Source organism: Vespula vulgaris, chromosome 11 (genome assembly GCF_905475345.1).
Source record: "Vespula vulgaris chromosome 11, iyVesVulg1.1, whole genome shotgun sequence".
Classification (NCBI taxonomy): Eukaryota; Metazoa; Arthropoda; class Insecta; order Hymenoptera; family Vespidae; genus Vespula; species Vespula vulgaris.
The window spans coordinates 7,009,222-7,036,790 of record NC_066596.1 but is presented as its reverse complement, the minus strand read 5'-3'; the positions used below and the strand labels follow the sequence as shown (position 1 = coordinate 7,036,790).

Below are 27,569 nucleotides of genomic sequence, written 5' to 3'. Positions count from 1 at the left end.
TACAAAATGTAGAACGTGCACGATCGATTAAGAAGTCACGAATAGAATTTAACGTATAGCACGAGCTCGTAACGTCGTTCGCGTTATTTTCGTTTTTAACGTGATATCATCGTGCTTGGCAAAAAAAAAATGAAACGATCGGAGTAAGTCGCTCTAATCGACGATTAAGCAACGTTGCTCATTTTCTTTTCGATCGTAGAACCCGGTCTACGCGAAACGGTGACGTCATTCGACCTTAACGTACCACGATCCTGTTCGAGTAAACGTGCAAATGTGTGCGTTTATGTCTTTCTGCTTCTCTCTCTCTCTCTCTCTCTCTCTCTCTCTCTCTCTCTATCTCTCTCTCCCCTTCCCTCGCGTGGATTCGGTTCGTAAAGATTGCGACGTCACTCGATTCTGCGCGGTACGAGAAGCAAAGAGGAGGATGAGGGGGAAAAGGAGTAGGATGAATATTGTGTCATAGCCTCGTTCTTCTTATATCATCGTGAGATCTGTGGGTGAAGAAAGAAAGGTGACGTCATCGATGATGAACACTCGCTGATGATCTCCTTCGAAGTCGATGATCTCGACAAGGAATTAGAAAGGTCGTGTTAGAATTCCTTCGTTTTCTCAAAGGAGATATCCAGCTATTGTTTTATCAAAATTTAAGTCGGCGATCGCTCGCTTTTCTTCGAATAATTTTACGTAGAAATAATTGTTATGTAAAAAACAAAAAAACAATAAAAGGAATATTTTTCGAAATGTGTCGACAAAGAACTGTCTAAATAAACGTTTAAAAAAAGGTTTAACAAATAATTATATGTAGATCGTATACGCGTTGTTAGTGGTATAACATAAATAACATTCATGTTTAAAACGTGATAACGAGTAAGAAAATGATGTCATAATCGATAGCGTTGTCATGCCTATTTCAAGCGTGCTCGTGGTACGGCTATTTAGCACGACTTCCTTTCGGATTATTATACACGCACATAATTAAGATCCGTTAAATTGAAACGAAATAAGCGAATAATTGTAAAGAAGGAGATACGCATATCGTTGATCTATTAAAATCATTTCTTTTCTAAGACGAAACGGCAAGGATTCAGACACGGAAGATAATGTAAACGGTGAACAGTAAGGGAACGGAGTGTCCCAGTTGGGCGACCTGGAAGGTCGTAAATCTCTAATCCCAGTGGTTCTCAAAATGTATTTCACTGATAACCTAAGGGATTCTACGAAGAATCTCTACGAAAAAATTCGCAGTAAGATTCTAAAGTAATCCCTGAAAAATCATATCATGCCGCATAAAAAGAATATACGGAACGTTTACAGCGTATACTTTTTATTATTTTGTCATTCATTTACATACAAATATTTTCAAGATACGTCTTAAGAAACGAAGTAGTCGCCGATATTCAGTGCTCGCTTTAATTCGCGCCATTTCTTGTTCTTTTATTTTTTTTTTTTTTAAATTCTTTTTCTTTTTTCTCTCTCCTCTCTTACCGCTTTAACCAGCACGGTTAAACGGCGTTTGATACAAATTTGTTCAACCCCCCTCCCTCCTTCTCTCTTCGAATACATAAAACTCCCATTTTGTTCACCCTTCCTCCCTTCCCCCAAGCTTTCCCCCCTTTTTTAATTTTCTTTTTTTTTCTTCCTCATCGTCGAACTCCGCTTCGATTCGGCCCCCGTCTTTCGTTAATAATACGTGATACGTTATAAAATGAAGCTTCCTGTCTCTTATTACTTTTATAATAATAATAATAATAATAATAATAATAATAGTAATAATAATAATAATGATAATAATAATAATAATAATAATAATAATGATAATAATAATAATGATAATGATAATGATAATGATAATCCTGTCAACATACGGATCAACAACGAATAGGAATACGGTCTCACCAATTGCCGATGGTGGACGTTGCCGGTGATCCGTAGGAATATAAGTTGTATATCGTTGATGAAAGGATATCGGGGATTTATCTGATCGAGGATTAACGTTTGTTTGTTCACGGAAGAAACAAGCGCGACGAGTCCAAATGGATTATAATAATCGCACTTTTTCGTAAGCACGTTGGCTTATTTAAATTAGCCAGCCTCTCGTATTCTATAAATTATTGTATAGTTGTGAGAACCTTTTCTCTTCCTTTCTTCCTTCTTCTCTCATCGTCCTCGTCCTCGTTCTCGTTCTCCTCTTCATCTTCGTCCTCTTCGTTAATAACAATTATCCTTAGTTAAGTTCGACGATATCGTTTACAATCGCTCGTATTCGTGCAGAAAAGAACCGTTCGAACGAGTTTTCTTCTATATTTTTTTTTCTTTTCTTTTTTCTTCTTTTTTTTTTTTGGCAGTCGATCATTGGAGTTTTACGTAAACGTATAGTTTGTTTAAAAGTTAATTGAGAACAATGTATCATATCACCAGTAGTCTTATTTAAAAAATGTTTAGGAGAGAGAGAGAGAGAGAGAGAGAGAGAGAGAGAAAGAGAGAGAGAGAGAGAGAGTACAACGATACGTCTCGATGTGCAACGATTTTCTGAAGTGACTTTCTTATTATATATGTATCCTGACTCGACGCAAAATTTCGGATTTTATGTCGAAGAGCGAATTCCATACGTTGGAATCTGCTTTCTATCATCGTGGGATCGATATTGCTCCGGCAGAGAAAGAGAGACATAAAACTTAAGGACTATTCTCTTTTTCTTTTCTTTTTTCATTCTTTTTTTCCACTCTCATTCGTTCATCTCGTTTATCGAATTTTCAAAAAGACGTTGATTTTCTCTTCCGAGCAAAGTCGTATCCCCCATTTGGCTTAATGTATAAACGCTTAACAAGTTAATCTTTGATCATCACATAAGTAAAACTTATTATTATTATTATTATTATATTTATTATTATTATTTTTTTTTCCCTTTCTTTCTTTTTTCCTTCTTTAAATGCTTCCTCCGCTTAAGAATAAGTATTTATACGAATTTCTTGATGAAACAAAACGCTCGCGATCGACGACAAAGGTTATTATATAGTTAGTTGCACGAATCGATTATATACAAAATCATTAGATATCTTCTAGAAATATAAAAAACCGGATTCACGGGGAAAAGGTAAACTTGGACGACGGCGTCAGAAAAATGAGGGGATTAGTTCTTTCTTCCTTCTGTTCGCGTCGACGATCGCGAGCGTCCGAAAAAGCGTCTGGTTCTTAATCCTTTATATATTTCAATGGTAGCACAGTAATTACAATACACAGTGTTTATAAATGGCCTCGGTTACTATATCTTTTTTTCTCTCCTCGTTTCTCTCATCGATTATATTCATCACGGACGCGTACGCCTATTATCATCTCTCCTCGTTCTTATTCCTTTCTTTCTCTCATTCTTTAATATTTTTTCTGTTTCTTTTTCTTATATTTTTTTTTTTTTATATCTTTTTAGTTTTATTTTGACCTCTCTCGTACATCTCGCTCGATCCTTAAATAATTTTTTAATTATAACAAACACTCTTAATACTCTCGTTAGGACTACCATAGTAAAATTATAGTATCTATCATATATATGCATACATACATACATACACATATATATATATACACATGTATGTACGTATGCATGTGTGTGTATGTGTATGTGTATCCGTGTGTATATATAAATGCATTCTAATACTAAAAAAGGTAATTGCGAGTGCCGCAGCTGTTTTATTCGCGTAACAGATTTGCAGCAATTTTCTCTCTTATTTTTTGTATTTTTCTTTTTTCTTCAACTTCCTTTTATTTCCTTCTTTCGACGATAAGATCCCGCTAAAAAAAAAAAGGAAAAGAGATCGCCGCTTTCCGAAGAGCACATTACAAACAGCCGTTTCTTTTTAATTCGACCCTCTCTCTTTCATTCGCACGTTCACTCGCATTCTTTCTCTCTCTCTTTTACTCGTCACACTTTCATTCTTTCCCGTATTCTAACTTTCTCTTTCTCTCTCTCTCTCTCTCTCTCTCTCTCTTGCTTGCTTTCATTTTCTATATAGTTAAGATGTAACATATTATCGCAACTTTTCGAACAAAGGTCGAACGATCGTGTCTCGTTGCGATTATTATACAAGGATCGTTGTTCTACTTCAGGCCAAGTCGATCCAGATTTAAAGCTTTTAGATAAAAGTATTAGATCGAGATCCCGATCGCGCGTATGCCGATACTACTATCACCGATAGTTTCGACGATTCATTTTAGGGTACAACGCACACGCAAATACATACATACATGCATACATACATATACACATACATACATACATACATATATATATATGTATATTTGACAGCTTCGTTTATCGTCGGTTATCAAGGTCGGAAGTAACGAGGCACGATCGCCGTTTCGAATTCTTCGTTCACGATCTCGAACGTCAGGAGAAAAATAAAAGAGAAAATAAAAAGAGAAGAAGGAAAAGGAAAATGAAAAAAAGAAGAAGAAAAGAAAAAATCAAAAGCAATCTGTTACCGAACGAGTTCGATGATACCAACCAAAATTTCTCTTTCTTTAATCGAATTTATTTATTTATTTATTTTCTCTCTCTCTCTCTCTTTTTTTCTTCATATTTCCCCCTCCCCTATGCTTCTTCGCCCCTCCAAGTTTCTTACTGCGAAACAACACGATTCTACTTCGGTGAGAAGTATTCTACATTCTTAAAAAGCGTGCGCACGTTGCTCCTTTTCTTTCTTTATTTATTTCTTTGTTCATTTTTTCTTCTTTCTTTCTTGCATGTTTTCCTTTACTCGTTAAATGTTTATACAAAGTTTTAACCCTTTTATAACGGTCACACTTAATATCTATGATATAATGCGTTTCAGTGAATATACCGAGCACTATTCGAAAAACTATTGCAAAGGCATCAAGGAACCATCCCTCCCGTTCTCGCGATTTCTTACGACGCGTTCCGCCATATGAAAACTCGATTCGAATCATCGAAACTCGATGATTAATTAATTATTTCACAACGCGTAATAGTCCCGAACGTCCGTACGAGAAATCGGTAGATCCTTGGAGGAACTTGCGTCATTATATTTTTTCCCCTTCTTTCTTTTTTATTTTCTTATGCACTCCTACGAAACGACAACAATGAATGCTTTAGGTACTTGGTAGTTTTTTTTTCTCTGTCACTCTCTCTCTCTCTCTCTCTCTCTCTCGAGTAATAACTCCGATCAAGGGATGAACCTCCAAAAAAGCGTGAGTAACTATTATTATTATTATTATTATTATTATTATTATTATTATTATTATTATTATTATTATTATTATAATATTATAATTATTATTCTTGTTATTATTATTTTTATTATTATATCATTACTGTTATTATAACAATTATTATTGTTGTTGTTGTTGTTATTACTATTACTACTAGACGAAAGAAAAAATGGAGAGATAGGGGTGGGGAAAGAGAACAGAGAAAAAAATAGTACAAAGAAAAAGGAACACCATACTCGAGACATAAGAATGCGAATGTCTCTCCTACGTTCGAGAGCGTCCTTCACAAAGAATATAAAAAAGATAAATGACGAGATAGAGAGAGAAAGAGTGTCTCTCCTCCCTTTCCTTAATAATCAAGAGATAACAGATATTGCAATTAGTCCTATGAACTTTAAAGAATTCTCCCCTGAGTGCGAGTCAGGAACGTCGAATAATCGAATTGGAATGGCATGCGTGCATAATGTATGTATGCGTGTGTGCCCATGTCCTTCGTATTTGTTCCTCTTAGGGTCTTGTATCATGCGTGTGTGTACTCGTGTTATGCGATAAAGAAGAAAGCGAGCTCGAGTAAAAATTTAGAAAAAGATGATTGTAATTGAAAAAGAAAAGAACAAAATTACATATGCTATGCACGTATGTATACGTATGTATGTATGTATGTATGTATTTATATATATATATATATATATATATATATATATATATATGCATAAAGAAGATAGAGACCTTCCTTTGACTTCAGCAACGTGCGTCTCACTAACTCCGTCTTTCGTTCGCTTACGTACAATAAACATGCTCTCTCCTTCTCTCTTCCTTTCCCTCTCCCTCTCACTCCATCCCGCCTCCTCTCCCTCTCTCTCTACGTTTACCGTAAAGAAAGTAAAAAATAAATATATATTATGTTGGAAGAACCATGCGCGATGATAATTTATATTTACAAAGGTAAGAAAACGATAGTAGAAATTACTTTAAAAAAATATATAGATAAAAAATACCGATCCGTGTACAATAACGTACGTACGCGTGCCTGGCGCGTATCTAATTGCATATTTTAATAATTGCGTATCAATTGCATATCACGTGTTCACACACGCGCGACCTTTTCTTTTCTTTTTTTTTCTTCTTTCAATTTTGCTTTCTCCTTTCCTTAGTTACGCTTTTTATCCCCCTCCCTTCTCCGCGTATCACCGTCTCTCCGTCTCTCTATCTCTATCTCACCGTTTCTATTATTAATCATTCGTTTCTTCTCAATGAGAAGAAAAAAATTAAAAATTAATACGACTTTTCATCTCTCATTTCTATGAAAAGTCGAATCGAAAATGTTTAAAAAAGCTTAGCCGTTCTAATGGTGCGTTACGAAAAGTAGCGTTAGTATCATCGATGTCGTATCGATATGTGTGTATACGTGTGTGCGTGTATGTGTATATATATAAAATATATAAAAAAGAGATATATATAAAATTATAAGAGGACGTCGCGATTATCCTTATAAAAAAGAAAATGCATTGCCACGGGCGATCGCTGATAATTATTTTTGTCTTCCATTGTTCGTTCGTAATTTTCATTCTTTTCCTCTTCTTTCTATTTCTACGTTGTTCCTTTTCTTTCGTTTTTGTTTTTCTTCTTTCTTGACTCTTCCATCGATATTTTCGGCACGTTTGAAACACCGAAGAAAAAAATGATAATGCCGCCTCTCTCTCTCTCTCTCTCTCTCTCTCTCTCTTTCTCTCTTTCTCTCTCTCTCACACACACTCTCGCTCTCTCGCTTTCTCTCTCAAATTATTTTTTCATTCCGACGACAGACTAGAAATCGTTTCGACGAACCGGTATACATTCGAAAAATTTCGAATTTCTTAGATTATTTTGAGTACTTATCAATAATACGTACGAGAAGATTATAATTAGTTATAATTCACGGCGCGAAGCCTCGAAAAGGAGAAATCGTTTTACGTATGCGCGAAACTTATTCCTGTCTTCTCGTCAGCCTTTAAAAGGAAAACCCATCGCGACTTTCAACGCGATATCATCGTAGAATATATGGATGATCGAGTTTTATGACCGTTCGTATAAAATGGAATTTCTTGGATGCACCTGGCAAATGGAATATGTGTTATCGTTATTTATGTATTTATATGTAGGTCGATAAATCGGATAAAGAGTTTTAGCTCGGTAAAATCTCGATTGGGTTAAGTCATCGTGCCACTTTATATATATATATAAAAAAAAACAAAACTTTTACGAATGCGGCTAATCCGATGATGACTGAAATAGAGAAATGGTAAAACTGTTCGAACGATCGTGTACGTGGTGTATGCGAGCGTGTGTGTTAATTCAGCGTATATACACACATACGCGTGTAAAAGGTACGTTATCGTTTTGTGTTTTTCATGCGACTTGTTACATTAACATTTTACAATTTTTTCTTTTTATCACCTTTACAATAGCCGATGGGTAATGCCATCGTCGAGGACACGCAGTGTACAATGTAACGTATCGGTGTATAAAAACAAAAAAAAAGAACAAAAAAATAAACAAAAAATTACTTATACCAAACGACTCGGCATAGATTATTTGAAAAATAACGTAAGAAAATTCTTATCAATGTTACAAGCGCAAAGCACTGTTCTAGCATCTCTATTATTATTATTATTATAATAACGCATTTATTTTACGTTGTATTCGCGTTTGAGACGTAGGAAATATTGCGAATCTGATTGTCCAAAGTCGTGGCCGTGTCGCGATGCTTTATGAATTTATAAAAAAGAAAAAAGAAGTAGTAGTAATAATAATAATAATGATGATGATGATGATGATGACGATGACGATGACGACGATGACGATGACGACGATGATGATGATGATGATGATGATTAGAAAAATAAAAAAGATAAAAAACGACAAACAAAAGAGTGCTTCGCTTCGATCTTCTGTTCGCGTTTGGAATGTATCGTCCTGACGTAGATACGTATTTTTGCAATTGGATTCATTCAAAACTTACGCGAAAATCTAGATGAAACTAAATGCTCTCTATCTCTCTCTCTCTCTCTCTCTCTCTCTCTCTCTCTCTCTCTCTCTCTCTCTCTCTCTCTCTCGCTCTCTCTCTCTCTTTCTTTCTCTCTCTTCAATCATGTCAAGGAGTAAAATGTGCCACGACGTTGGTGAATGAATTCTGTACATTTATCCTTTATAACGGGACCGTTATTCTATCTGTCTTAACGTTATTACAAAATGCTTTAAAAATCCTACTTGATCATATGAGATTAAAAAATATATGATAATGAATCGTCGTCGCGTTGCGTCAATTGAGCTAATCTTCAATTTCATTATATCCTCGATGTTAAAAGTCGATAAAAATAAAAACCTTTGCTTGAAAAACTATTGCTTATACATACATAACTGATCGTGATTATGTAAATACGTTACGAACGTTTTAGTTTAGTATTTGCACGTCAATGTTAACGTAATTTACGTTGAATGTACTGTGCGTGAATAATTGTTCGTTTTAACGCGGTATTTAACTCAACGATACACGTAGATCGCCCTCATGTGCGTATAAAAATTCTAAAATCATATGCAATTACGAACGATTGTGCGGCTCAATTGATCCAACGGCATTTCGCGATTATTTTTTTTTTTTTTTTTTTTTGTCGAAATAGGTAACCAAGGTGTACGATCACTTAAGATACTAAGCTAGGATAACGTACTTACACACAAATGATCGATATACATGGTATAACTACACTGCGTTCTCGCAAATATGTAATAAAAACCTGTATGTGTGAATGTCGATAATGCTTCGATCGAGCTATCATCTAATCAAATCTTTCGTTTCTCTCTCTCTCTCTCTCTCTCTCTCTCTCTCTCTCTCTCTCTCTCTCTCTCATTCTCTCTCTCTCTCTCTCTCTCTCTCTCTCCTTCACTGCCTCCTCCTCGTCCCGTCTTCGTAGATCCTTTTAGTCGTGCGGATTAGTTTCGTTCGTCGTCTTTTACCTTCTACTCAGTTCTGTTCTTACCGCTAGGAAAAGAGAAAAATAAAAGTTAATTTCAACTCGTCGTCAACACCATCGATTCGATTTAATTCAAACTCCTACCATCGATTATTTCTTGCTTCATCTTTTGAAACTCCTTGCGCACTTCCTTAATTATCTCTGCTTTAAACGCCTCCATTTCTTGCGCCGTCAAGGAGGAACCGTCGTTAACGCCATTGACTTTGAGAAGCGTGTCCTCGGAAGCGGAGCCAAACCTTTTTCGAACCGACTTTGGTGATTCGGCTCCGTTGGAAAATTTATTGTTCGACGAACTGCTCTTGTCCCAAGACTTCTTGTCCGGTGAACTTTCGGGTTCCTAAAAGGATAGACGAGGGTGCTCGTAATAAAAGATATTTTGGCTCGTAAAGGGAACGCTCGAGAAGGTGGACTCGCTTAAACGAACCGGTGGTTGTTCAGGTTGCTTCTTCTCAACGGCAGCGCGTCTACGTGCGAGCGTTTTCGCCATCTCGTCCATCATAGAAGCCATACCGCCACCTCCGCCTCTTCCCAACGTCCCGTAATTGCCACCGCCTCCTCCGCTTCCGCTACTGCTGGTACTCGAACCGCTATTTTCCACGGGCTGCGTTTGCTGCTGGCGAAGAGAAGAAGAAGAAGAAGAAGAAGAAGAAGAAGCGTCGTTTATATAACAGGACGAGGAGAGTTTAAGTTTTCATCGTTGGCCGACATACCAACCTGCTTTTTCTTGAGCCTGGCAGCCTGCAGGGCCGCAGCGAGAGAATTGGCATCCGGTTGCGGTGGATCGTTGTTCGTGGTTACGGAGGGCGAAGGGGACGAGGATACGACGGCGGAAGAAGAAGAAGAAGAAGCGGAAAGATTCGAGGCATTGCTTGCGTTAGGCGCGGGTGGGGGTGGAGGCGGAGGTGGGGCAGCGGGACCAGCCGCCAATGGTACCATGGGGGGCGGCGGTGGAGCGTAAGCGCTAGCGGCGACCGCGTGGTGTCCTCCGCTGGCATACTGGTTCACCGAATTCGAGGGGGTACCATAAGGATTCGCGTTGGCGACAGCCTGCACTTGTCCGGTAACGTAAGACGGTGGCTGCGGTTGCGACACGACACCGTACTGCGTCTGGCCTTGTTGTTGAGCTACCACGGCGGCAGCGGCAGCGGCAGCGTATTGGCTAGCCGCCGAAGGTGGACCGCCGGCGTACTGAACGATCGAACTGTTGCTCGCGTACTGATTGCTAGGCCCGCTACCGCCACCGGCACCGTATTGCGTGCCCTGACCGCCGACCACAGCATACTGATTGCTCTGACTGGTCTGACCAGCCTGACCACCGCTACCGTACACGTTACTACCCTGTCCGTTGTTCCCGTAAAAGCTGTTCTGACCGGCAGACGCGTACTGATTCGGATTCTGACCCACGACCACGACGGATCCGGTCACGTTGGGATTCGAATACTGATTGTTACCGGGCGCTCCTCCGCCGTACTGATTACCCTGACTCTGTGCCGCGTAGATCGATTGCGACTGAGCCTGCGTTTGAGAGGATGGCGATTGTGCGTACTGATTTATCATCATCGGGGGCGGCGGTACGGGTGCATTGAAGTTTATCATAGACGGCGGACACGGAGGAGCGGGTGGCGCCGCGGGTGGTTGCGGCGGTGGTACCGGAGGTCCACCTCCGCCAGCGGATAAAGGACCGGTCGAAGAGACTATCGGTCCTTGCATCCCCTGAATCGCCGGCTGCTGTTGCGGTTGCGTCTGCTGTTGAGCGGCCTGTTGCTGCTGTTGAGGTTGCGGCGCCGGCGGTGCGGACGACGTTCTGTGATGACCCGATTGTTGCTGTTGCTGCTGTTGCTGCTGCTGCTGCTGCTGCTGTTGCGTCGTTGGCGGGCAGCTCGGTGAAATGGCGCTCGGACTGTTCGTTGCTGTATAGAAGCGTTTCAACGTTCTAGAGAATTTGTTTTTTCTGTTTCTTTTTTTTTCTTTTTTCTTTCTTTTCCCATACGGGTTTTAATGTACGACCTTATACAGCTTAATTCTGATAATAACGAATGGTTACAACTTACAAGAAAGTTAGAGTCCATTCCGGTTACCAACAAGAACCTGTAAGAGCGCTCTTAAGTAACGTACCTTGACTCTGTTGGGACATTCTGCGCTCCTGAATGATCGCCACGTCTTCTCTGGTCATAGTCCTAGATTCAGAACGAAATCGATTACAATACGAACGACGTTGTTACGCAGGGTGATGCACGTATGGTTAGTGCAAAGCGTGTTCGATCAGCCAACTAGACTAACAAATAGAAAAGTATTATATCTCTAACGATCAGCTATATCTAGAGAACAATGGTGTCTAAAGTTCGTCTCAACCACCCTAGCGATAAGTGCTTCTATTAACCATCCTACGTACGGGTTTTCGAGTATGTAACAAACCAATATATCTATTTTCGACGTGTACGTCGACGATAATCGGAAACGAATAACATACAATCGTAATCTCGATGCGATATTTGTTCGAGATTAAAGCTATCGCAGGCTACCGCTAAGGTGGCTAAACATCAATATCACGTTACACACCCGTAAGGACGCTCTTGGAAAATGTCAACTAACGTCTAAAACTTATCGGTAGGTTCAACGCATTATTTACATAGATTATCGCTATTGCTATTATTTTATGCGCTTCATCTAACAAGTACCAGAGGAGGACCCGGCGTTTTAGGAGTATTGAGATGAAAAAGCCATGGATACGAGATAGAGAAAGAGAAGGTGGAGAGAACGAGTAAACACAGCTGAGTACCCCAGTACCGTTTCTAATCTTGTACCGTCGTCGTGTCTACTGCATCTGCGTTATAACCATCGCCCATGTGAAATATCCACTGCGATTACTATTAGACGAATTTCTTTAACATTTTCATCCACGGATCTTTTCGAAAAGTTGAAAAAAATTAAAAAAAAAAGAAGCAAGTAAAAGAATCAACGCGAACGAAAGGACGTCTCCGGGTTTCAGGTTTTAATACGATGAATATTTTTGTCTTCTTTTCTTTTGCAAAAAGAGAGAGAGGGCGTTCGTTCAACCGAGAAAAACATTTCTCGGAATGGATGGTTTCAATATAAATACTGGCGAGCGTTGAATGGCGAGACGACAAGTAGAAAAACGAATTGCCGTAGCTCCTCGAATAGCTCGTACGCATTAACGAACGATGACTATTTTCAATGGAACTTCGAGCGAGCACACTCAGCGACAACGTGACTTGATATATTACACGAAAATGCAATATCTCGAATCGGAATTATAAATTTTCCTCTCTCTCTCTTTTTGTTTCGTTCCTTCTTTTTTTCTTTTATTTTTTCTTTTTTTTTACAACCACACGTACGAAACGTAACGCGAAAAATCAAAAACGACCGTGTATACCGACATTTTACGATTTCGAGTTATTTTCGTCGACGGTCGACATTGCTGCATACACTCTGAACATTATTTCGGAGGTCTCGAAAAGGTTATTTCCTTTCTCTCCTTTTATATTCGTACACATTCACCAGAGTACGTGTTGTAGGAAAATTAAGCATTGAAATGTCAAAGAAATGTTCTATCAATTAGAAGAATGCAGAAGCTATCATTGCATCGTGTGATAGAGTGATCGTGATTCTAGTGGGGGGTGAGGGGCGGACAAAAAATGAAAGTCATGAGAGGACAAAGTTTGAAAGGGTGAAATGATTTTCAAACTAAGTATGAAAATAAGTAAGAAATATTGTGTGAAATTATTTCGATAGGCAGTTTTTTCTCGTTCTTTTATTTATCTATTTTTTCTTTTTTTTTCTTCTTTTTTTGATATTATCAGAATATTTCGACTCGTATAAAAATCGAGATTATCGAAGATCGTCGAATAAATTTAACACAAAATTTCTTTTACGATCAGACGTGAGATATCCCAAATCGTAAATCACGAGTACATGGATAATATCGTCGCTTAAAAGGCGCAAAATCACCTCGTGAGTCCCTCGGCCGGTGAGCCACGCGAACAGCCCACCTGAATGACGGTGGTGACGGCGCTACTAACGGATGGATGATGACTGGGGGTTGGTGTCGGGGGCCCGACGGAGAGACCCGTTTGGCCCCCGGCAGGAAGATGGCCCAAAGACAAGGAGACTCGCGCGCTATGACCTTGACTGGAACCACGCAACTATGACCAAAGGCTCTCAACCCAAAAGGGGGCTGCTGATTGAACGTCTACGCGTTCCGTTTGACAAAATCTCTAACGTTTTGACATATATATATATATATATATATATATATATATATATATATATATATATATATATATATATATGAAAGAAACGCATGTACGTTCTTACAGCGGAGCCTTAAATCTTGGTAACCGAAATAATTATCCAGCGACACTGGACGAACGAGCTTATTCAATCGGTAGGTTCAGTACGAATGAATCAGACTGTTTTTTGCTCGGTCAAAATGATCGACTGAATTTTAACGAATGATCGGAACAAAGTTCGTTCGAGCTAAACAGTGGGATACATTGACTTTGACAAATGAATATTTCAAACTCGTTCGATGATTCTAATAACAAAACGCTTTTACGCACGGCACTCTTTTCAGCGTGATCGTCCATAGACAGGACAAAAAAAAAGGAAAGAGTCTCGACAAGCAAAAGATCACCGACCTGTATCCCATGTCCTCCTCGTATTGAGCGTTCGCCAGCTGCTGCTGCGGCTGTTGTTGTTGCTGCGACTGTTGCTGTTGTTGCTGCTGCTGTTGTTGCTGTTGTTGCTGCTGTTGCAGTTGCTGCTGCTGCTGCTGATAAACAGGTTGCTGCTGAGTCGTCGGTGCGACTGCCGGACCCAGACTTCTTGATATGTTGCTTCCGTTGCTTAGCACCTACGCAACCGGTCGAACAATTGAATCGAATTGAATTGAATTATACTCTGTTAAATGTCCTGGGACTGCGGCATCGAGGAGGGTAAGCGTAAATGCGGGGAAAAATTTAATACTCGCACCTACGTTAATTTCGGACCATCGAGAAAGAAGGTCGAAAAAAGAAACGATCGTTAATTCGACTAGAGACTTATAAAGTTAAACGTAATGATCTTCTCAATAATTTACAAGATAAGACGCAAATTTAAGTAACCGAAAGAAGAAATAAAAGTCGGATATCTTTGGAAATGTTCCAACGTTGCCTTCTTAAGTTATTATATAAACGAAAGAAAGAGTTTCCAGATAATTAGTAGATACTCGATTAAAAGTGTCGTGTCGGTAACGAGATACGATCAATTCTAAGGTCACCATGGACTAATTGTAATTGCCACGAAACTAATTATTCCACCATTCTTCTTTATCTCGCGATATTAACGACGCGATGACGAAGCGGCGTCTTTTGAAATTTATGCCGAAAAAAAGATGCAAGGTCGTTTGGAGGAGGATGATGACCGAAATTAATTTAACAGACCACCCTCTTTTTGTCTGGATAACCACGCGATAACGGTCAGCTAATAGTCGTCGTCCTGTCCCAGTAGCTAACAAGAGCGATCGTAAAAGAGGGACTGAGAATGAAAAATCATCCTAGAAATTTCTCGTAGTTTTTCGCGAATTTTTCAGCTCATATATACAAATAGATTTATCCGGAAATAATCGCAAACGTCGAAACGATTTTAAAACTCTTACGTTTTGAATACTATCTGATTTTTTTTTTTTTTTTTTTTTTTTTTTTTTTTTCAATGAAGAGGAAACTTACGTCAAGAGCTTGAAGCATAGCACTCGCAAAAGCGTCGGCATCGTCCTTACTAGAAAAATTCAGTCCGTAAACCTGCTTGTTGTCTCTCCATTGATGGAACGTGACCGTTGCTTGATTATATTTCAGTCCTTTAAGGATGGCGCAATTGATAACGATCTCGTGATCCTGTAACTTTCTCCCAACGACGCGGAAGGTGTTGTTCACCTGATGGTGATATAGCTGGACCTTGGAAAGTCCTGCCGAGGTACCACTCGGTATCCATTTTTTGTTGACGTCGTCGTAGACCATCACCGCCGCCCGAGCGGATGATATGCTCACTTCGCTGAAAATAATTAGAGAAAAAAAGTTGTTCTTTAATTACGATGAAAAAGTTGGTAAAACCAGGGATCACTGTAGCAAGATAAAAAAGGAGGAAAAGAGAGAGAGAGAGAGAGAAACAGAATGAAAAAGCTTCGTTAAGATGAATCTTCCGCGACCGAGATAGGTACCTGCTAACTACGAGCTTGAACACTTGCCTTTGCTCGTTAGCGATTTAAATAACTCTCAAGCGTGAAAAACCTTCGACCTCTTGGTATAATTCGATAATTCTCTTGCAATTAATTAATAATGTTACTCGTAACGTTATAACGTTTAATCGTGGTGTACCAGCTCAGATTTCTAATCAGCCAATGCAATCGCACGCGAGACGGTATTCAACGGTGTAAGATATATACGTATACGCGTAAAACTACATATCTAGGTGGTATACAAGTACGCTATGCAACTTTATTTTTCTCTACGACATTACGCGTGAAAGTAGCGTGACTCGATTTGCTGCTTAAAAAAGAACGCCTAAGGTCGACGTAAAAGTGAGAACGCAAAGCAGCTCATTGACGTACGTTCGTATATCTGTATGGATATAGACATATATATTATTATGTACGTATCACCAGGAGCCAGGTAGTCACTCAATTTGTTTGCGTAACATCCAACGCGATGAAAAATCCCTTCGACTTCTCGTCCGGTTCGAGTATCGTTCGAGTATCGTACGAGATCGAAGCTCTCTACTACATCGATGTAAGCGCGCGCGTTATTTGTACCTCGAATCGTTTCGAGTTTCCTCACGTATCCGTGTAAACGTCTGTGAATGAAAAGAGAAAACGTTTTGAATGACAATAATGTTAAAAATTCCATCCTTTTATTTTTATTTTTTTTATTTTTGAAATAGAGAAAAGTGAATGCTTCGAAAACGTTTTCTCGATACGATCGCATATCGTATCGTATCGTATCGTATCGCGAAAGCGCGCGTTTCGAATAGCACGAGATGAGAAAAGCTCGCTTAGTATTTATGATTACTTTTTTCCTTTAAAAACATGACTCTTATCGTTCTCGCGACGATGTCAAAGCAATAATCCGCATTTAATCTCTAAAGGACACACCTTTCAGAGTAATTAAAAAAGAAGAAAGGAAAAGAAAGATACGGATAGAAGAAGAAAGAAAATGTTCGGTTAAGTTCCACGAGAGATTATTTCCGACGATAAATCCGCAAGGCTTTCTCGGTTCGCGGAGAGATTGAGAACGCGAGCTGTTTCAACGGGCTACACGTTGATTCGAAACGAAACGATGCTGCTGTAGCTGTTGCCGTTGCTACTGCCACTACTGCTTCTTGTAGACGGATATTTTTCTTGCTTCCTTGACTCCGACGACGAGACGAAGAGATCGCGTTTTAAAGAACAAAAAACAAAAAAAAAACAGGTCGGACTATCTCCGAAAATGACACGAAGCGTATCTTCCACCTCGATCGTCCTACATAAAATGTCTTTCCTGTGTATTTCCGTATATACAAGTTTCTGTATATATGTAAACACGGAAAGAGAAAGCACAGAAGAAAAAAAGAAAAGTGAGAGAGAGAGAGAGATTAATGTAAAAAGGAAGGGGAAACTCGATCGAAATTTCAAAAAAGAAGAAAAAAGAAAAACGGACAAAATGGCGGTGTCTCGGGAAATGTTCCTGTGAAATAGTTTTTTTGTTCTCTCTCTCTCTCTCTGCCATATCGGACGGCGCCTGTCGAGGATACCCGACAGAAAAAAAACGGCTAGATAGAGGATGAGAGATAAAAGCCGATATTAGCATGCAGCACTACCATGCCCAGTGATATTCCCAGATAGGTAGCTCTCGTCGATTCGTCGTTGCTCGTTGTCGCGACGAGACCGTATTGCTCGTAGTGGTTTCATATTCACGCTCGGTTCAGGACGGGGTGTACCGTTAGATCACCGTCCTTCTAAGTCTTCCTCAACCTGTTACCTCGACTTTGTCGCTATTTCAGAAGAAACTTTCGATCTCGCGCAAGACGAACTTGTAGCTCTCTATCGAACAGTTACAATTACTCCCCGTTGAGATTTCCGATCCCGTGAATGTATAAGTTTCGTTTCTCTTCGATTTTCTTCCTCCTCCTCCTCCTCTTCCTCGTCTTTCATCGTCTAGCCGGTTTCGAGTTCTCCATGTATAACACGATCATTCCGATAGAACGAGAGAGGGGAAGAGAGAGAAAGAGAGAGAGGGAGTGCGGTACTAAAGAGAGTTTAGCAAAAGTCAAGCTCGATCTCGCGTCGTACGTACATATGTACATTTCGATTACATCTCGCTGTCACTCGAATAATCGACGCAAACTATACGATCAACGAATTATTCTTATCCGCTTCTTCCGCTCGAAATCACAGATGACATTTCACGCTGCTTCGACTCGTTCGATCGAGCTTTCGCTTTGCGACCAGTTTATCCGAAAAATCGATGAAGTTCTTTCGAAAAAAAAAAAAAAGAACGATGTCGTCTGGTTTTAAAAATCGAATTTAAATAAAATCGAAATACGTCCTAGCGCGTTAGTTGACCGATTATCGAAGTTAGTAACCTTTGACTACGGATGAACTTTACGTTTTAAACGAATTAAGATCGTAACAACGTTGATCAACGTTATGTTCGCGAATGTCGAGCTAAAACTTTCTATTTTAATCGCGTTTCCGTTTGCTCCGATAATCGAGCGCACCTCCACAGTTCGGAATTCTGACCTCTCTGGTTTCGAAAATGAGAGAAGAGTAAACGAAGAGGACGATAAAAAGGAGGATGGAGACGAAGGAAGGTAGGGGTGGGGATGGGGATAACCCTAAGCACGATAAAATTAGCTCATCGATTCGCGGAAGAACTCCTGGATGGTGTTACTTTCACCGCGATTGATCGTTAAAACGAGTCTCCGTGCGTTCGCGAAACGGGAACAGGACGAGGTAGGATGTGGCTAAGATACTGCCACATCCATCACTTCCTCCTCGGTGCTGTCGCACGTAGTACTTACCACTCGACACACCAAGCTAGAAGTCGCGATAACGCGAGTTGGACGCGAGGTTTGACCAACCGACGATAGTCGCGTTTAACCGACCAACTATGGAATCGATCGACGATCGATCGAGAATCGATGGGTGACGTTTGAAAGTTCTACGATAGCAAAGTCCATTTTTTATTTCTTTTTTTTCTTTTCTTTTTTTTTTTTTTTATAGATATATAAGGAAAATTTACTCTCGATGCAATATTTCGTTCGGACTCGTTGATATCGTTTACAGGAGTTTATTCCTTCTCTCGCTTTGACAAAATTTACGATGAAATTCTAAAGATAAGATCGTACTCGAGGGTGGTTCGTGGAACAACCGAATCGATGAACGACGCTCGTCGCGAGAAAGAAAAATATTGGACGATATAAATCGGGAACTTTAGTAGGTCGGACTTCCACGAAATAACTAAAACCCTCTGAATTTTCTAAGAGTCGTTTTAGCAAGGATCGACGAGGACGGTTTAGATTTCAACGAAAATGATGATCGTCCATAGTTATTTATTGTCAGGGTAAACTCCTCGTCGACTATTTGCAGGGAAGCTTCCCCTATTGAACCACCGAATGAATTATCGATTTAACGCTATTTTGAATTCGGCTCGCTTGAGGGAGTTCGCAATTTGAATCGTGGTTATCGGTTCTTTCACTGATAAACAATGCGATAGTTTGATCGTAGTATTGTTAACGCGGAGAGATAAACGTGATATATAGTTGAAAATGTCAAGGTAACGTAAAAAAACACTGATATTTACCTACATACGTACGTACGTACCATCGAATCGAACAGCACCTCGAGTAACATTACGTTAGACGCGATTAGAATTTCCAATAGTTAGAAGAAAAGGCTGTGGTATAGGAGAATAGGTAAGCATGTAAGTACCTGCTGCGAAAGATCCAAACCAAATAATAACATTCTCGCGCTTCGTAAACACTCGGTGTTACGATCGTTCGAGAGTGGTTTACTCGTGTTCTCTGTTCTCTACGAATCGTGCGAGTTCCCGTAAAGATCAACGCGTCAACTATTAGAATACTCGTCCAAATATTTCAAACTTCTCGAATTTCCACTCTCGAGAACTCGACGCGGGTGGTACAGTCCAAGAACGGTTCGCGTTTCCTTTCGCTTTATTTTCGTATTTTTCCTATCGTATCGCGACCAACGTGACGTCCTAGTGTACAGAAGAATCACACGTTGGAAAGAATATAAAAGAAAGAACTTTGCGATTTGTTTTCTTTTTTTTTGTTCTTTTTTATTCCCCTCCCCCTCCCCTCTTTCCTCCCCGGCCCCTTTCTTTTTCGTATCGCTCGACGTTCTGCGAATAGGAACGAAATAGTTAAGAAATTCAGGTCATAACAATCATCTCCCCCAGCATTACCACGTGCTCCTTTCGGTGTCGGCGACTGTCGAGAATTAGGACGATTAATTGTTCGGGTTAATGACTGCGACGCTTCAGAAAAGAATTTAAATATCGACCCGACGACCGCGAGATTTAATTTTATTCGAGGCTGCCCGAATAAAGAATATCGAGATACCCAGGAAACATTCTACACAGATTTATCCGATCGATCCTCGATAAATTTTTCAATTACGAATCGGTGACGTCAATTTCTCGCTCGTTATCGTATACATGTGTAGATTAACGATAACACAGATTCTCTTAAAAAATCGAGAGCGTCTCGTTGATCTTCCAGCACGTTCGTTTTTTCTCTCTTTACCAATAATAATCTCATTTTCAAGAGTATAAAAAAAAGATAGAGAGAGAGAGAAAACCTGCCTTCGCATTTTCATCGAACTGTTTCCGATGAATACGTTGAAAAAGGATAGAAGAAACGTTCCGTTTCCCTTTTGTACTCTCTCACTTCCGTTGATGACGTCGATGATGTTGTATAGATATCTAATACATTCATAGATATACGACATACGCGAACCGTTCCGCTCTCCAACTCGACTGCATCCCAAAGCTTTCTCTATAACGAATGCAACAATGTAAAACGATGATGCGATTGTCGCACTAAACAACGTATCATTTCGTTTTGCAAATGAGCCTACGCTCCTCTCTCTCTCTCTCTCTCTCTCTCTCTCTCTCTCTCTCTCTCTCTCTCTCTCCCTCTCTCTTTCTCTTTCTCTTTCTCCCTCCTCGAATATCAGAGATAGAAGCGATATAAGATTGTATGCACGAATCGACTGATATGTACTTTCTTTATCTCTTTCTCTTGACATAGGGATGGCGAGAGAGAGAGAGAGAGAGAGAGAGAGAGAAGGAAAGAGACGAAAAGAGACGGAGAAGAGGAAACGGTGAATGCATATGCATATTTATTCAGCAAGAAAGCGAGAGAGAAAGAGAGAGAGAGAGAGAGCACGAGGGCTATCGGTGTTAGCCCGGAGAAGCATCGAGTTACTTCCGCGAGATACCAGCTTTTCATGCTTTATGCTCCGAGAGTTACAACATCCTGCAAAGCGTAACAAACATGTGAGCGAGAGCGCTATTGGGAACGCCGCACGACAAATTTATATTGCCTAAGGCATTTTCCCCTGTAGTACCGAGCGCACCGGTTGTATAATAATTTATTAGGTTTCTCGACGCATCTTGTTCGACCTTGCACCGGCCTAACATAAATCTTTTCTCGGCTCGAGTATTCTCTTCCGCGGTCGTTCGGTGATGACGTACGACGTATAAGTTACATTGATTTCCTAGAAAATCAACAACATTGTATCCATTAAAGAGATTTTTCTCAAGAAAATTCTAACCAGGCGTTACAACAACGAGGTCAACGAGTTCGTTCACACCAATGGACTTTAATCTCGAAGTTAGTCCTAGGTTTACAAGGCTAAAGGCTCCACCGACGTTCTCTAATCTGGCTAAGAAAGGTAGAAGAAAGGGAGGAAAAGTCCCTGACAGTGGAGCGTGAGTCAGATCGTAAGAGACGACAGTCTGGCTTATTCGGTCGCCGTTGAAACCTAGAACGGATACTCTTCAAAAGGAGGAGGAGAGAAAGGGTACGGCTTTGTCTTTAAAGACAACCCGATACAATCGCCGAAAGCAGCAGCATATGGTAACTGAACGGGTACATTAATTGGATAGGTAAGTCAAGCCCCGAACGGACACTCGAGTAGTTCTTCGTTCGTTCGACCGATGTTATGCGTCTAATATACAGGGTGTAAAAGAAGTACACGCTTCGATCGGAGAGGAATTAATCAAAATGTATAAGGAAATTAGGATCGATCGGATCGAAATCTAAGTGAAACGTTTTCTGTCGAACATCTATCTATTTCTTACGTCTCGTTCGTTCGTCTTGCTTCTGTGTTATACAAAGGGTTAACATTTTTAAGTAGCTTTTTCGAACACCCTGTATAATACATATGTACGTACATATACCTATATACACCTTTCCCCTCGTTCCTAAACCACCCACGTCCCTCTTTACCCCCTGTGAACGTACGATGTATCATCTTTTCACCGGGGGACCATGCACTAGTCTCGCGTATCACCGGCTTCGAAATAAAGGTACGGAGCTACCAAGGACACGAGGGATGTAGAAATCTACGAGGTATCTTCTTCGTCTCCTTCTTTTTATCATACCATGCCCTTTGTGTACGAGACAGCTTGGACGCGAACATTATACCGACTTAAATGTAAGTCGAGCCCTTAAAGAATTTTATAAATCTATCAGTTGCAACGGTTTAATTCTACGTCCAAAGATTCCTCTTGATATTTTTCTACGTTGAACGCAGGAGTAGAAGAAGTAGTAGGAGAAGGCTCTATCAATTCCGTTGTAACGACACGACTGTGATGACGTCTGTATTCTCTCTGTGATCTATTTCGTTAGACGAAGAGTGAAAGAGAGAGAAAAAGAGAGATAGAAATCGTACTTGTCAATGCACGCTCCCGTCTAACGTTTCCGTTTGATAGTCGGCATAACTTCAACGTCTCTAACATTCCCAACGAAATTTGACGAGTATACAGACGTTTATCCAGCCACTGCCAAAGTTCGACGGAAAGAAGAAGACGTTTCGGTTTCCACTAACCTCGTTTTCTCAAACTCTCTTCGAACTCCCTGTCGATCGGATGTCGCAAAAATATACGGAACTAAATCGAAGTCTTGACACGGGTTGGACGGCTATGAAATCTGTATCTACTTAGTCGCTTGGCAGAAAAAGTCAATTGATTTTTCTACAGTATTGTTTTGCGCCTCTTTCCCTCTCTCTCTCTCTCTCTCTCTTATATCATTATATTTACCACATTTTATTTACCCTAAAAGAAATATAAGTTATTGCGAAAAAGACGATCAGGAGAGTCGTACGAAAATGAAAAAGATATATTTTTGATAAGCGTAAAATTTTGTCTTCTGTTTTATTCGTACCTATTTTCTATTTTCCTTTTCTTTCTCTTTCAAGCTCTCCATTTCTTTCTTTTCAAGGTACGCAGCAATTATTGCTAACTAACTCAGAAGCGACCCCGTTTGTGCCTTTTGGCACGTACCTCTTAATTAAACTCATGAGTGAGCACGAGAAGACTCTGTTAGTGTGCATAGGAAAAAAGAAGGCAGCTTTAGACAAGTGGAACGATTCGTAACAAAGGCATATAAGGCTATGAGAGAACGTCAACGAATCTCGTTTGAACTTAAAGAGTTTCCTCCTTCGAGAGGAAAGGTAACAAAGAAGAGGAAGGTGGATTTTTCGGCAAGAATAACGGATTTGTATGATATAAATACGTGATAAAAGAAAAGAGAGAGAGAGAGAGAGAGAGAGAGAGATCGATCTTCAATAACAAAAGCACCTTTGTTACGAGATTTGATCGTAACGAAAAAGTTTCGTTCGATGCAACATAATAATGCCACGACACTTGTACCTCTTTTTCTTTTTCTCTCTCTTCTACTCCTTCTTCTTCGATCGCATCATCGTCCTGCTGCGACGCTTTGCGCATCATTAACATGCGCAATCCCATTAGCATTGGAATCTTCTGTGGTTACTCCCCGTGTGCCGCAATTGGAACAATGATTATTATGCCTCGACGTTCCTTTGGAATTCAAGCGGGAGGAGGACTACTACCTCTCTTATCGAGCTTTCGTTTATTTTTTATCTTTTTTAAGCGAGCTTTACGACGAACCAGAGAGACAAAGGGTAAGATTAAACGTGTAACAATAATCGATCGCGAATAACGTATCGTCGAAATCCGATATATTATAATCTACGCAATTTTCATAACAATAATATTTTCATTAATATCGGAAATTATCGCGAACGGGGTTTACCTATAAATTTATTTCTCACGGCTTGTCTTCTGTCTCGATCGTCGCGAGATGCCTCCTCGAACTATTTCGCAAAGAGACGATGGAAGCTGACGATGCAAATAACTGTGGTACGTTGACCCTAACACGTTCGGAAGAGTTTGAATTTCTCGGTGAATTTGCTCCGAGTCTCCACTTTTTTCTCCTTACATTATTATAGAACGGACTAAAAGTTTCTCTCTCTCTCTCTATATATTTTATTTTTCTTTCGATCGAAGAATAAGGACGACACAGGAACGACAGAAAAACGCATTGATTCGTTCCTTTATTAAACGTCGTGTAGTCGTCGTCGTCGTACCATCAACTCTTTCAACCTGTCCGCAAGCCTTTTGTTTCTCGTTAACGCGCTTTTGTACGCTTTACCAAAACCAGTTGTACGTATGCATTAACTTATAGCATGAACTCTCGCATTTAACCGAACCAATAAAAGTACGCACGAGTATGATCGTAAAAAAGTCGATCTCTGTGTCATAAAGATCGATTAAATTAAATTAAAAAAGAAAAAAAGAAAAAGGATTAAAAATACAATGAAATAAATAAATCAAAAATAATTGAACGAAGGTACAACAAAATAATGCGTGCAACAGAACTCAGAAGATGTATCGATCATCGAACAGGTTCTCTCTCTTTCTTAAAAGACCAAACGAGAGTAGCGATGGTAGTAGCAGTGTAATATAGTAGTAGTAGTAGTAGTGTAGTAGCAGCAATAGTAGTAGCAATAACAGTGTAGTGGTGTAGCAATAGTAGTAGTAGTAGTTCTATAGAGGAGTTTGGTGGACTTAAAAGCGTGCTCTTTCTCTTTCTTTCATTCTACTTGTCCGGTAGTTCGTAAGGCGATTATACGAAAGGAAATCGGATTTTATGGATAATTCTTGTTTCCTGTCGGTCGTAAAACTCGCAAAGCGTTTCGAGTCGAAGAAGAGAATGAAAGAAAAAGAAGGAGATAGAAAGATAGGTAGAGAGAGAGAGAGAGAGAGAAAGAGAGAGGGGAGGAAGAATAAGAACAAATGAAGAAGTAAAAGGCAAGGGGATACGTTTGAAGTTAAGCAAAAAGAAAAGAGAATTGTAATGCTTTAAAGAGAACATGTAGTGCAATCGTAAATGGTATACTCGGCAAAAATAATCGCTTCTTTCCATTCGATCTCAATTTTATTGACAACATTTTTACCTGAATCCTCTAGTAGTACCGAATAATGGGAAATAGCGAGGTCGTTGAAGCTCTCTATGCGACACGACCAGTAAAAAGCGCATACAGAAGGCGCACACATGCGAGAAGCTTTGCTCGAGTGAACGCGCAGATGCGTCATCTTTCGCGTTACATGTGACTTCCAGGTGCACGCTCGTTAGACTCTCTTTCTCTCTCTTTCTCACACTAGGTTCCCGATGACGAAGAGAAATATCCTAGTGAAATTAGGAAGAAAATATCGATCGAGCTCGCCCTTCTTTGCCACGTACACGAAACTCAAGAGATTCGAAATGCCCCCCGCACACCCCTCCTGCCACCTCCCCCTCTTCGTACGTACACACACACACACGCGCGCATTTCGATGACTCATTCGATCGATATCGTTTATCGTTGTAATAACAATATATAAATAAAAAAAGAAATATCTTTTTCTTATCTTGCAACGAAATACCTTTTTTCAATTCTACGAAAGTATAATAGAGAGATAATAACGTCGACTAATCGCATCGCAATTCGTAATGATCCATGAAATCATCCGCGATCCGTTCTTTCTTTTCCCCCACTTCCACCCCTTGTTTCGAGTCTTTATCGGCGACTTCCAATCGCGATCTCGACCGATCTTTCTTCCGTCATTTCTTTTTCCAAGGACAAAAGTGGGTCATAAGTATATCTTCTATTCTCAGATTATTATTCATTCTTCGAGGAGCGTAACAACGAACGCAAATATACGGAACTGATTAGCAAATATCTAGGAAAATAAGCTAGGATCGACGAAGCGAGAGGACTAGATCTCTCTTTTATTACACTAGCTTACGTTTTCTTTCTAATTAAAAATTTGTATATAATTTACATTATCTATATAACAATCCTACCTATCTATAATAATTTTCTTTACTTCGTTCGATATTCCTGGAAACGTAAATACGATATTTCTTCGGTCTTTTTTCTCGTACGGAAGAAGAATTACAAGTTACCGAGGGAAGAATCATTTTTTAAAGCAGCCGGTCCAGGATACGCGCGCGTATAGTCCTTCCTTCCGTGCGTGAGAGCGAGCGAGCCAGCGAGCGAGAGACAGAGAAAGAGAGTCCCACGAAAAGTCATCGCACTCGCCTTGACATCGATCGCATTTTAAAGCCACCACGTCGTACGTGCGTAGTATCGCGAGATCTCCATACAAGAAACCTTCTCATTGGAGAAACAGAGAAAGAAAACAAGAAAAGAAGAAGAAGAAGAAGTAGGAGCTGGCGAACTTGGAAAAAGGAAGGACGATGCAAGGATGTTGAGTGAAAGAGAAAGAGAGAGATAAAGATAGAGACAGATAGATACATACATATATATAAAGAAACGGAGGGAGATGGAAGAGGACACGTCGAAGGGCGAGGACGCAAAGAAGGGCAGGAAAGCAGCTGGTGGCGTTGCTCGTTTTCACGATGCACGATACCGCGGATGATGCTCGATCGAAATGCTCTGTCAAAAATCGTTACTTGGTCCCCCCGTCACACCACCTACAATATCTTTCTCTTTCTCCTTTTTCCTTCCCCTCCTTTCGACATCCTTCCTCGCCCTTTCCTATTATATTCCCTATCTTTCTCTTTCTCGTATACGTATACACGCTCCTGTCGTCTCTCTCTCTCTCTGTGCGCGTGTGTATGTGTGACTCCATCTCCTGTCGAGAGAAAAAAAAACTTGCTTGTTCTCAACCAAAAGGAAGTCTTTAAACTCTGTTAGATTCTACGAGAATTTTAAAGAGAACCGATGAGTTAGCGAGGGAGAAGCTAAAAAGAGAGAGAAGAGAGGAATGGAAAGAATCCTTTTTGCGAGCGTCGTGACGGGGGATTGCCAGGATGATCGGGTGGCAGAGGGTCAAGGGCCGTAAACAGTCCGTTAGGTCCCCATGTAAGGCCTTGGAAGGGGAGAATGAGCGAAAAGGTGAAGCAGAGAAATAAAGTGTATGGAAGAGAGAAAGAGAGAGAGGGAGAGCGAACGAGCGAATCAGAGAGCGAGAGAGAGAGAGAGAAAGAAAGATTTGAATAAAAACAAACGAGCGTAGCGAGAGTGAGAAAGAAAAAAATATGTAGGGACAAAATAATAAGAGAGAGAGAGAAAGAAAGAAATCCAACGGCTTTGAATCGACTTAACTGATTTTAACACTTTCGAAGAAATATATATATATTACTCCTCCTCGTCGTCGTCGTCGTCGTCGTCGTCCTCGTCGTAGGTTCGCTCGATTTGTGTGTATTCGATAATGCCGTGTGTCTACTAGTAAAAAAAGCTCTTACTTACTTCATATTTGCTTGGCCGGGAAGCGTGTGCTATGCCCTCGTGCAAGCGTTATTCCTGCTTCTACAAAGTATATCACCGATCCCATGAAAACACGCGAGATTCGGACAAGACTTTCGGTAGTTCGACATAAATAACGCGCGGCACTAACACCACCGTGACACCCTGCTACTGCACATCTGGCCGGCCATATTGCCGACTCTCGAGATTCGTTACTCCTACCACCACCGCCTTCGTCGTTCCGTCTTGGTGCGCGGGCGCCATCATAGATAGGGAAACTATCCTCGCACGCTCGCTCCCTCGCTCGACGCGATCCACCAACCAGATGGCGTCTTCCGCTACTCGCTTTGTCATTGGTCCTTTCCCATTCGTCGGATTTCTTCGAGTTCTTATTCGCTGATCGAATGTTTATATCTTTCTCACTTTCTCTCTCTCTCTCTCTCTCTCTCTCTCTCTCGATCCGATACGATACGATTAAATGTTAATTATTGAACGATCCAACT

The 27,569-nt window shown here is 40.3% G+C and overlaps 1 protein-coding gene across 3 annotated transcripts; it reads right to left on the bottom strand.

Annotated features, from left to right (window-relative positions):
- Window positions 1-1,307: 1,307 nt before the first annotated feature.
- Window positions 1,308-27,282, bottom strand: LOC127067443 (protein enabled-like). 3 transcript variants are annotated; one of them, XM_051002339.1, is made up of 9 exons: window positions 27,070-27,282; window positions 14,960-15,281; window positions 13,892-14,106; window positions 13,203-13,382; window positions 11,349-11,410; window positions 9,948-11,143; window positions 9,658-9,846; window positions 9,318-9,570; window positions 1,308-9,241 (listed from the first exon to the last, which is right to left on the bottom strand). In XM_051002339.1, exons 1-9 carry the CDS (start codon window positions 27,072-27,074, stop codon window positions 9,213-9,215), a joined length of 2,451 nt encoding a protein of 816 aa, XP_050858296.1. In that variant the 5' UTR covers window positions 27,075-27,282; the 3' UTR covers window positions 1,308-9,212. The 3 variants fall into 3 exon arrangements, with proteins under 3 accessions (XP_050858296.1, XP_050858297.1, XP_050858298.1); XM_051002340.1 differs by having other exon boundaries at window positions 9,658-9,843; XM_051002341.1 differs by lacking the exon at window positions 13,203-13,382 and having other exon boundaries at window positions 27,070-27,281.
- Between the last annotated feature and the right edge of the window lie 287 nt (window positions 27,283-27,569).

What these genes read in the sequence shown, in the direction of transcription:
- LOC127067443 (XM_051002339.1), bottom strand. An exon ending in GAGGAGGACATGGGATACAG is followed by an intron (nt 13,383 to 13,891) that starts GTCGGTGATCTT and finishes GCGTGGTTCCAG; the next exon opens with TCAAGGTCATAGCGCGCGAG. An exon ending in AATGTCCCAACAGAGTCAAG is followed by an intron (nt 11,144 to 11,348) that starts GTACGTTACTTA and finishes GCTTCTATACAG; the next exon opens with CAACGAACAGTCCGAGCGCC.